The sequence below is a fragment of the Rosa chinensis genome, chromosome 7 (assembly GCF_002994745.2).
Source record: "Rosa chinensis cultivar Old Blush chromosome 7, RchiOBHm-V2, whole genome shotgun sequence".
Taxonomy (NCBI): domain Eukaryota; kingdom Viridiplantae; phylum Streptophyta; class Magnoliopsida; order Rosales; family Rosaceae; genus Rosa; species Rosa chinensis.
The window spans coordinates 48,218,843-48,231,174 of record NC_037094.1 but is presented as its reverse complement, the minus strand read 5'-3'; the positions used below and the strand labels follow the sequence as shown (position 1 = coordinate 48,231,174).

Here is a 12,332-nt window from a genome sequence, read left to right as displayed (position 1 = left end):
GGGCCGGGCTTGGCCTTGCGGGCTTTTTTGGGCCGGGCCTTGCGGGCTTTATTTATAAATAAATATTTAAAGACACAAGTTTTTTTTTTTAATCAAGCTTTGGAAATTCAATGGATAATGATCAAATACAACCAAAAATAATAGATCTATATAACTATATTGTACCCAAAAAAATCTATATTTATATATAGATACTAATTTATTGATAAATAAATTTTTAAAGACACTAATTTTTTATAAACCTATATTTATATATCATACACTCCAAAGAGCAACCCCTATCAATTCAAAGAAAATGGAAAAACCGACCGTTGGATGAGTTTATTACAATAAATTATGAGTATGGTAAAAAATTTAGCCAATTTCACCATATTTTAGAATCCGATCGGATTGGTCAACCGTAGTCACTTATATGTTTTATTGTTTGACCGATGGCGTGGCAACCGCGAAACGTGCTTATTTTTTCACATCACATTTATATATATTCCATTGATGGATGTGCGTGGACATAAGATAAAAAAAATTAATTTTAATTACAAACACATTGGTGTATACCAATTTTATTCCTTTAGTCGTATGACTTATACATTGCATTTAAATTGTTTAGGTTCATTCTAAAGCAACCATGAAGTAGAAAATGAATTCGGAGAAATCAACCGCTCGATGGAGAGATTGTAATGTTTTATGGTGATTGTAGAAAATCTAGCCAATTTCGTTATTGTTTCGAATTCGATCAACTAGGTCAAACGTAGTTACTCTTATAAACCTATATTTATATATCATACACTCCAAAGAGCAACCCCTATCAATTCAAAGAAAATGAAAAAACCGACCATTGGATGAGTTTATTACAATAAATTATGAGTGTGGTAAAAAATTTAGCCAATTTCACCATATTTTAGAATCCAATCGGATTGGTCAACCGTAGTCACTTATATGTTTTATTGGTTGACCGATGGCGTGGCAACCGCGAAACGTGCTTATTTTTTCACATCACGTTTGTATATATTCCATCGATGGATGTGCGTGGACATAAGATAAAAAAAATTAATTTTAATTACAAACACATTGGTGTATACCAATTTTATTCCTTTAGTTGTATGACTTATACATTGCATTTAAATTGTTTAGGTTCATTCTAAAGCAACCATGAAGTAGAAAATGAATTCGGAGAAACCAACCGCTCGATGGAGAGATTGTAATGTTTTATGGTGATTGTAGAAAATCTAGCCAATTTCGTTATTGTTTCGAATTCGATCAACTAGGTCAAACTTAGTTACTCTTATAAACCTATATTTATATATCATACACTCCAAAGAGCAACCCCTATCAATTCAAAGAAAATGGAAAAACCGACCGTTGGATGAGTTTATTACAATAAATTATGCGTGTGGTTAAAAATTTAGTCAATTTCACCATAGTTTTGAACCCGATCTAATTGGTCAACCGATTACCGATATGTAGAATATATATATATATATGCACATATTCTATATAGAATAATAGAAGTATAAGAACTTCCACACACACACACACACACACACACACACACATATATATATATATATATATATATATATCTCTATATATATTATTATATTATATATATAAACACACACATATATAAATATATATACATATATATAAACACACACACACACATATATATATCTCTATATATATATTATATATAAACAAACACACACACACACACACATATATATATATATCTCTATATATATATCCTCTATATAAACACACACACACACACACATATATATATATCTCTATATATATATTATATATATAAACACTCACACATATATAAAAATATATATATACATATATATAAACACACACACATATATAAATATATATATACATATATATAAACACACACACACACACATATATATATCTCTATATATATATTATATATATAAACACACACACATATATAAATATATATATACATATATATAAACACACACACATATATAAATATATATACATATATATATAAACACACACACACACATATATATATATATAAACACACACAAATATATATATATCTATGTGTGTGTGTGTGTATATTTATAAACACACACACACATAACTACAAATATATATATATATATATAAAATATTTTACGGGCTTTTACGGGCCGGGCCTACGGGCCGGGCCGGGTTTTTGCGGGCTTTAGGCGGGCCGGCCCTCGGCCCACCAAGGCGGGCTTTTGCGGGTTTTTTGACGGGCCGGGCCGGGCTAAAAGCCCTCCGGGCCGGCGGGCCTCCATCGGCCCACTTGATCCGCGGGCTTTTTGATGAGGCCTACACAGAGCACTGTAATATGTAAGTTTGCACATAAGCCTATGCCTTTCTTGAAAAAGGTGTTTTGGTAGTTCGAAGCAGCTCATAACGTATATAGGGATAGATTGCAAGACCTCCTTAGTTAGGATTCCTTCTCAGTTACACTCAACCCTGTGCCCTTTTTTTAATCCTCTTTGTGAGAGAACGGAAGGCTTCCTCTTTAGAACAACTAAGCTTTGTTAAGAGACTGAGATACTTGTCGTGCTTTTCCACTCTTAGAACCCCTTAAATGTCACTCAACTTATATTGAAACCCTAGTGGAACATTGAAATTAAAATAAATACATCTTTTTTGGAAGTTTATTTGTTATCCCGATGCCTTCTCATACTTCCACGGATTATCACGCAAGGCCAAACACTCAGACATCTCAGCTCTGAAGAAGATGAAAGAATCATCAGCAAAAGATAAAGAACTATTACTTGGTGCACCTGAGCAAATAGAGACCCCATGAATATCATATTGCTAGACAATGCCTTCTTACATAATAGGAATAAGGCAAGGTGAAATGGAGTCACCTTGGCGAAGACCCCGTGATAGACATATCTTTCCTCTAGGCTCACCACTGAGTAGAAACGAATATGATACTAGTTTGACACACCTCATAATCTACTTCACCCAAGTCGCTATTGAACCTGAATTCAAGCATGTTTGCCTTCGGTAAACTCCATTCCACCATTTCATAGGCTTTTCCAGCTTTAAAGCAAAAAAAACCTGTGTTCCCACCTTGCCACCTTTTAGAAAATGTGAAATTTCAACAACAACCAAAGAGTTATTCGAAATCAGCCATGAAGTCTCAAATGATAAAGATAATGAAGTTTCAATAAGTTGCAAGGAGTTACGCACAAGTTTTTGAAACACCAATTGATTACTGTCATCCCAAATTAACCTACATAAATAAATAATCTGCCCCAGGTTCTTCAGAGTTTAAAAAATGAAAAGTTAAAAAAAGATTGAAATAAAACCCATACGCTTCCACCAACCACACCTCTTAACACTAATTGTTCCCAGACCTTCCAAACTCTACTACACTCCCACAAAGCATGGCAAGTTGCTTCAATCTTCTTACTACAGCTTACACATATAGGTGTTGGAAGGACTTGTTTCACCTAAAGATTCTAAGCTGTAGGTAGAATGTTATTAGCCAACATGTACACCATAGAAAAAGTTTAAATTTGTTTGCAACTGGAAAATTCCAAAGCTTCCTCCCAAATGCACAATGTTGGGGCAGAATTAGAACTAGCCACTTTGTGTGCAAACCTCTCTATTTTTGTAAGCATTAAAGCTGTCTTCTAGCTACTAGGACAAGATACATACCATCACTACTCCAATACCAGGCAAGACATGCCCCAAAGGAATTTGCAAGATCTAATCAAAGTCCAATGGTAAAAAGTTATTTTCAACTTTCTGCCCATCCACCTATCTCTATATATGTTTACTTGTGAATTTAAATTGAAGTGACAAATTTGACCTTTCTCTAGCACACTAGCTCATTCCACACATCAGATTTCTCCTAATAAAGAACGCCTACAACTAACATCATTTTTTTTTTTTTTAGAATAACCTACAACTAACATCATTAGCATCCATAAAATGTAGAATTAGGAAAATATCTAGCCTGAAGAATTCCCACTATCAAGGAGGAAGAATTAGTTAACAACCGCCAGCCTTGCTTTGTTAACAACATCCAATTAAAAAAATGGTCACGAAACCCCCAAGCCTCCATCCTTTTTATTCAATATAAGAATTAAATTTTCTTAACATGCAATTATATTTATATATTTTTTTATATTTTCTATGAGCAAAGTTTTGTTGAAGTGTTGTTTGGTTTAATATTAGTCGTAGAATTTGTTTTTATGAATTTTATTAAACATCTCAACACTCAATCTCATGAAATTTTTTAATGAATCTCTATATGCATCATGTTTTTGTTCTTCTTTTTTCTTTTCTTCATCCCTACCCCTCCCTGATGCCAGTAAAATTTGAACTCATAATCTCCACAGTATGAATTAGGTCACTAACCAATTAACCCACCACTAACTATGATATTATTATGCTAACAAAACTTGTTTTGGCATCTTTAATTCTATAAATCAAGTTTTTGATTTTATGATATTTTTGTGTTTGTTTTCACAAACAAACTATTATTTTATTGAATGAAAAAGAGAAACACGCCAAAAGAACGGGCTAAATATTACAAACTTAAAAAGGAAAAACAGGAAAGCTCAAACAAAGGACCCAAAGAAAAATACAACTAGCGCAAACCAAGCGAGCCTAAACAAATGGCCATATACACTCAAGCAGCAACCCAATAAAGAGGGGAAAATTGCAAGACCGTCATCCCCGATGTGCAGGAAATTGCACGATCTAAGGAGATCAAAATATCTTGGGAGGCACTGATGATGATTCTAATCATTAAACATCCAAACATCTTCATTTCAGATACACAACAAATAACAATGACACCCAAATCATCTCGAAGATCACATTCTACCACCACTAGAAGCAGAAAGACAGAAGAAGAAAAAAGTAGTAAGATCCACAAATGGATCAAAGAGCAAGATCCATAAATGCACCAAGGGTAATCAATCCCTAGTTGCACAACTGGGTTTGAATTTGTGTTCACTAATAAGTAAAGCCTGTTTAAAATAGAGTTTCAAGTAGCAAATATAAAAATGATGGCAGGATCAATAAGATAAAAGTTGCTAGACAGTGGCGCACAAGGAAGGAAAGGAATTTGAGAGAGAAAAGGAAGAATATCTAGGAAAATATGGATGGAGCCAAGGGGAATGCACAGAGATACAAGCCAAATAGACCCAACAAGGAGAACTTAAACTGGCCAAAAAGTAGGAAAAAATAAATAAAACGATCGAAGAGGCAGAGAGCCTCATATTCTGGTACGAATCTAAGAAAAATTCCCTTGGAGGGAGGATGATTGCCACCGACTCTTAAAAGGAAGAGAAAGAACCCAGAGTGAGAGGTTTTCACTTTTTTTTTTTTTAATAAAAGCCAGAGGTTTTTTGTTTTCACATTGTCGGTATATATAATAGATCTTTGAGTGACTTGAAATGAATGTTTCATACTTTATTTGAGTAATAGTAATGAGTTGCTTCAATATCATATACTAAGGTTTTATTGTCATGCTTGTTTTTGATCGAAGGACTATTAGACCCAAATATTAGGTGAGGGTGCGGTCCTTGGCCTGCGGTATAAGTTGCGACTGAAAGAAGACGGGAAATAATGAAATTCTTGCAATACAATATACTGTCCAAGATTCAGTCTACGGAGGGGACTAACCGCAAAAGGAAGGACATCATTCAATTTGGACAGAAGGCTATCTGAAAGGAGGACATAATTAATGATGAATAAAGATTGGAACGTCATCGACGACGACGCTTGCAGCACACACCAAGACATTCTTAATGATTCGGCTAGCGGCTTGTAAATTTATTCTTTGCTTCTTCTTTTAATTAATTCTTTCCTTATGCAGGCTATTATTGCTTCTTTTAATCATTTCTCAATATGCAGGAAATTGTGGACAAGTGCTTCACTGTCTTAGTGAGTGGGCGAGATGGAATCAGAGTCGGTTCCTTTTGACGCTTGTTATTGACAAAGCAGTTAAATACTACCTTGTTAGTTAATGGTGCAAGTTTCATCCCTAAGTTCTCCCCCCTCCCCAGAAGTTTCTCTATCACTTTTCCAATGAGAGATGTCTAGATTATCCTAAACAGTGTTGTTTTATGCGAAGTTTTGCTAAAAGTTTAGTTCTGTTTTCTAAGAGTTGTCGTTCCGGTACGTCCTCTTGAAGGAACAGTTTCTCAACCCAGTTGAGTGTACCAGCATACGGGATCTCGATCAACTCCGGACAAGGCAAACAATATCAATATCATTTTTGCTTGGCTGTGAAGGTGGCTTCTAATCGAGATTTCAGAAAGTAATTTTGATGTGGATCATACTAGATTTTCATTAGAGGAATTGAAGGGGACTCAACGTCTTAAACCGATGAAAATTCTTTTATAACATCGTCAGTGGATAGTTCCAGCGTCGGTGGTATGCAAGCTCAGCAAGCGGTTACTGGAGTTGAAAGCAATTTTTAAGTAGTTACATAGCAGTTGTTCTAACCATTCAAATAAGAACAGTTGAGCAATACCTTTAATTTTAGGTCATATTGGGGTCGGGTCCATCTTGCACTGACATCAGTCCATACTTTAAAGGGCCCTCATCACTAAAAAAAAAAAAAGGCCCACATCACAGGCTTTGCTGATACTCAGTTTTGATACTCAAGAATGATTATTGATACTCATGTTGCTGACTGTTTGCTACTCTAGTCATCTCTACGAAGTGAGAGATATCGTAACATGAGATGACAATGGTCACCGACAATTTGCTCTCTTTTATGTGGTGGTAATCTTTCCTTGGTTCGGAGTTTTGTATTAATGGGATTTATGACTTTAATCCGAACAAGGTTTTAATGAGACCACCCTTAGAATAGGTTTGAGAATAAGTGAAGATATTTTTTCACTTATTCCAGTTGGTTTATAAGTTTGCTTTTGCGATTGTTACAGGCATCCGGCGTAGTTAGTAGGTAACCACTTTTGTCCTGGCTTTGGCCCTTAGTTGTGTGTACTTATATGGGGAAATGATCATTTATCCAATTTCAACTTAAATATTACCCACTTGCTCCACTAACAGTTTTTTAACCTCATTTACCCAAAACACTCTAAGGGATTATTTCCCTAATACCCAATTACTTCTTTTTTTATTATTTTATTTATTTTTGGGACTTTTTTGTCCTCTCCTTCTTTCTCACTTAGAGAGAGAAGTCATCATCCACCTTGCTGTGCTCCGGAAACCAGTGGCCGGCTGCGGTCTCCGACGACCGGTGACCAGAATCCGGCAACCGATGACCGGAATCCTGAATCCGGCAACCGATGACCGGAATCCTGAATCCGGCTACCGGACTGGTGACCAGATTCCGGCGTCTGAATTTATTACCCCCTAATAATACCCAGTAACCATATTATTGCCCCCAGTAATCATATTATTGCTTCCCAGTAACCATATTATTGCCCCCCAGTAATCGTATTATTGCCCCCAGTAATCGTATTATTGCCTCCCAATACTCATATTATTGCCTCCAATAATCATATTATTGCCCTCTAGTGAATTGTATAAACTCCCAAAACCAAAATGAATACACTACCGGCACAAATGATCAATTTATATGCATATTATTGCCCACAATACTCATATTATTGCCTCTCAATAATCATATTATTGCCCCGCAATAGACATGTATAACTACTCAATAAAACTTTTTTTTTCATTCTTCTTTCTTCTCTACTTATAAGCCTTATGCCAAATTTACCAAAAAATAAAAATAAAAAATAAATAAAAATAAAAAATCAGAACCACGAGACTGGGCGAGGTCGAGCTCCACAATCGCATCCAAAAGAAGGAGAGTCGAGTTGACGCGCGACTGGGCGAGGTCGAGCTCGCAGGCCTTGGCGCTGACGTGGTCGGCGAGGTCGTGGATCTTGGCGCTGACTTAGTCGGCGAGGTCACAGGTGGAGGAGACGTTGGAGAGGACATGGTCGACATTGGACTTGAAAATGTCGAGGACCTAGGAGGATTTCTGGAGATTGGAGAGGTCGCGGATCTTGGAGCTGACGTGGTCGGCGAGGTCGCAGGTGGAGGAGACATTGGAGAGGACGTGGTAGGCGTCGGACTTGACGATGTCGAGGACCTGGGAGGATTTCTGGAGATTGGAGATGTGCTTGTCGAGGTCGGAGCGCTGGGAGAGAGGAGGTGGTCGAGGTTGAGATCCAGGGCGAGCCGTGGATTGCGGCGGAGGAGGAGAGTCGTCGCTGACTGGGACGGTGAGGAGGACCAGCGCCGGTGGCGAGTATGCAGGGCTCTAGCGACTGGCACGGGAAGCAGAGGAGAGAGAGAGAGAGAGTGAGGAGAAGGGGAGGAGAGAGAGAGAGAGAGAGAGAGAGAGAGAGAGAGAGAGAGAGAGAGAGAGAGAGAGAGAGAGAGAGAGAGAGAGAGAGAGAGAGAGTATGAGGGCAATACTGTCAAAAACTATTGGATTGGGTAAATGGGGTTAAAAAAACTCTTAGTAGAGTAAGTTGGCAATTTTTAGGCTAAAATTGGGTAAGTGGTCATGGCCCCTACTTATATTCATTTGTATTATCCCTTGATTTAATATATGTTTAGTTCAATTCTCAAAAAAAAAAAAAAAAAAGGACCCAAATATCAAACGCTCCAAAAGTTCTTAACCGTCGCTAACATAATTTCCATAACCAAACCTCTTTTTTTCGGATGAATTATTATGTGGTCCCGAAGTACCACGTGACACTGCCATGTGGTAGTCACAACCAATAATATCACTCAAATTTGGTGGGGACTATGCAGGGGGGGATTGAAAAAAATTTAAATTAAGAGACAAAATAACTACAGATTATATGGGCCAATAATATCACCTCGGACCACCACATATACTATGATTCGAGACCATTTTATAATTTGGGGTAGAATATATCCTCATTCACTCGTATCACTTGTGTGCTCGACATGAAAGAAGTGGCAAGTCTCTATACCATAGTTTTGTATCATAACATATGATACCTATTGTGCTATTGCCTTCTTCTATTTACTGTAGCTTTGCTTTTTGTTACTATTGTGGGGCTAGTTTGCACTGAAGGAACTATACGTATTTTTCCATTTCAAGATCGTAATTGTTTTTGTACATGTATACCATTTACAACTCTTTTTTACTTGGAGGTTACAAGGATATAAGGATTAATATATCTGTTCCACTTTTCCTACCCATATGTTTAAGCGAAAGTGATGTTCTTCGATCTGTACCGAGTGAAATATACTGCTAAACTGAATCTCACCCAAAAAAGAGGAAAGAAAAAAGAAAAAGGAAATATGTCCAAGTCAAACACATGGAGGTTAATTGACCCTAGCTCATACTTAACAAGCCCATGTTTTGATGATCATGATCGAATTAATCAGTAAGTGTGAGTGTAACCTCCCATGTTTGGTTGATAATGAGGGTTATGTTGCAGCTTTGTCAATCCAATATGACCTTGCATCCCATCCCTTGCGTATTGGTGCCACATCAACTGTTCTTCCACCAACAGCTTCTGCTTCTTCTCCAGATCCGACATTTGCACGTACGACGGCGGCGGCACCACCATCGAGGCTGCAAATGGGTCCACCTGCGTTGTTCCAACAACCATAGACCTATCAACATTATCATCCGTCTGTGATGGTGGCGCAGGCAATGCTAGCATGGCCGGGGTTCCTGCAGAGCCCAATGCGACACTACTTGCACTACCGCTAGTTCCATAACCGGGGCCAGCCATCGCCGCCGAAACTTGTCCTTGTTGGTACATTCCATCCAGCACCAACAAGTCGAATCCTCCCCCGAGAGAGGCCTTCTGGTTTGGCAAGTGGGTTGCAGATTGGACAAGAGCCGTTTCCCAATCCGCTTCCTCTGAAAAAGCCTCCCACGGTTGCGGACCCGCGGTGGAGGTTGCGGAACCCTCCGGTCCATCGAATAATGCCAACGCTAATTTGTCACATTTCTCTTCACTAGAGCCGGCGTCTTCTCCCAAGTTCAACAAATCACCCACGTCTTGTTTTTTGGGTTCCTCTTTCTCGACAATCGGTTCTTCTTCCTTCTCTTCCTCCACCGGAGCCTCCACGAAGTCTTCTGGCGGTGGAAGGGCTTTAATGGAGTTCATATCCGGTTCTTCTTTGGACTCCTCCGACACAGGGGATTCACCTCTTGGCTCTAGCGCCATAATTACTTTCCGGCCTTGCGCCAAAGCCGACTTGTCTCGAATGTAATCGTCCATCACTTCGAGCTTCTTCGGTGTGATTCTCTCGACTTCCGGGTACTCGGAGGCTCGTGCAATGCCGACGTTCTTACACCAGCTGTAGAACACGTCCAGCTCTTCGAATTGCTTTCCGATGCGAACGAATACTTCGTATACTTTGACACCGTCGGGGACCTCCAGGTCCATGAAGCGGTCGATAAAGAGTCCCATTATCTCTGTTATGTCGTAATATATCTGGAAACTCTCTTTCACTAGCGGGTAAAGAGCCACTATTATAACCCTGTTGTTCTTTGCTTCACCTATACATTTCCATGCACGTAGACAAATGTTAGGGACAAGATATGAATAGTTTCGCAATGTCCCAATGATTTTTATTTTTGGCAATAATACTTGCAAACATTAAACAATACTATTCGGATCATTGAAAATGTATATGCAAATAATATGTATATCAATCTGGGCTGACAACTAAGGATTCCTTCATTTAAGCCGTGCAATTCATCGAGAGCTTGCATGTGGGGTGACCGAAAGATTCAAAATATTCTTTAAAAATTCAAAAACGGACCATTTGAATCGAAATATTTTCTGGTTTCTAAATGTGATCATATAAATCTACAAAAGTTGATTGGTTGAATACTTTCATTATCAATGGCTGTATAGGTTTAAATTCAATTATGTATTTCTTTCGTAGAAATCGTTTAAGCGATAGCCTAAACATTAACAGTTAAGATCATTAAAACTTGATTTCATGGCGAGTTTGGACAGAAATAAAATCTTTTGGCAGAACGATGAAAGGAGACTTTTTGAAAAATGAAATTAAAAATGAGGGTTACGATATAGGAGCATTGTAGAGTTCTATAGTCAAACCGAACCTGTTGGACGTGTCGCTAGAAATCGCTCAAGGAGCTGCTGCAAATGTTGCATCCTTGAGAACAACTTATCGTGCCTCATCTCATGCACGGGTGTGGTCCTAGTACCCGCTTGCTGGTTTGGATCCGAATCCTCCTCCTCATCTATTCCGAACACACTGCGTTTCCCACGCCGGCTTTGCATTCGAAACTCCAGCCGTTCGTCGAGGTACAATGCATATGTGCGCACAAACGCAGAGTAGTCCCATGTATTGGATCCCGAAGTATCCCTAAAATCGGACATGTTGAGAAACCGAGTCCCGCGCCTCGTGGAGAAGAATATCTCTTGTTCATACGCCGGATCACCCTCGGATAGCAGCCGTTGGATCAACATGAGGGTTTTGAGGGCGACAATCCAGTTCTTGGTCTTGTTGAGGCGCCTGGAGATGGTGTTGACACAGGCACTGATGTATGCGCGTGAGTAGCAAGTCAAGCTAAGAATCTCTCTGATGTATTTCTCTTCGGTTGGCCATTCTTCGTGCCTCGTAGCCTTTACAATGGCGACGTCTAGATCCGCTAGAGAATTGCTGCTGCCAACTTTGGCAAGGCCAATGCTAGTTTGGTCCTTCACGGCACCCAAGGCTCTTCTGAATTTGCTTGAAGCCATCAGAATGAGGAATTATTGAGAGGAACACAAAGAGAGAGATGTTAAGAAAAGAAGACAAGAAAGACAGCCTCGCCTTTTTGTCCTCTCTTCTTCTTTATTTTATTTTATTTTATTTCTGGGTTTCTTCTTCTTCTTCTTTTTTGTTCCTCTCTTTCTCTGGATCCCAATTTTTGTTCTTTGTTTTTTTCCCGAACAGAGTGTGATGGCTCCTTTCAAACAAGCCTGAATAACCGAAATTTGAGCATCAAAACATGGAGGTTCAACGATAGGAGTAGAGCCACGTATCCAATCATGATTTGCTATTTCATAATGTTGTTACACTTTCATGCAAAACAGCATATATGCTTTGTTGTTCTCCATTTTTCATAGCCTCTTTGACCTGTTCAATCATGTTTGTAAAGGAGGTGGATCCTCTCAATTTCAGCTTCCCGTTTTTGTCAAATTGTATTCAACTCATTTTGACAAATCAGTATATATACACATATACATATATGTCTCATTTTATCAACTCATTTTAACAAGTTCAGTTGCCCATGTCCAAAATAAAAAAAGAACAATTTCAGTTGCCCCCTGATATTAGTGATAGATACCAAT

At 38.4% G+C, this 12,332-nt stretch overlaps 1 protein-coding gene across 1 annotated transcript; it reads right to left on the bottom strand.

The window, feature by feature from the left end:
* Positions 1-9,294: 9,294 nt before the first annotated feature.
* Positions 9,295-11,919, bottom strand: LOC112175482 (putative clathrin assembly protein At1g03050). Its single transcript, XM_024313157.2, has 2 exons — positions 11,096-11,919; positions 9,295-10,522 (listed from the first exon to the last, which is right to left on the bottom strand). The coding sequence occupies exons 1-2, from the start codon at positions 11,736-11,738 to the stop codon at positions 9,390-9,392; spliced, it is 1,776 nt and encodes a 591-aa protein (XP_024168925.1). The 5' UTR covers positions 11,739-11,919; the 3' UTR covers positions 9,295-9,389.
* Positions 11,920-12,332: the final 413 nt, after the last annotated feature.

Excerpts from the sequence above, each read along its gene's own strand:
- LOC112175482 (XM_024313157.2), bottom strand. The coding sequence starts at position 11,738 with ATGGCTTCAAGCAAATTCAGAAGAGCCTTGGGTGCCGTGAAGGACCAA. Across the intron at positions 10,523-11,095 it reads TCTAGCGACACGTCCAACAG|GTGAAGCAAAGAACAACAGG; the intron begins GTTCGGTTTGAC and ends GGAAATGTATAG.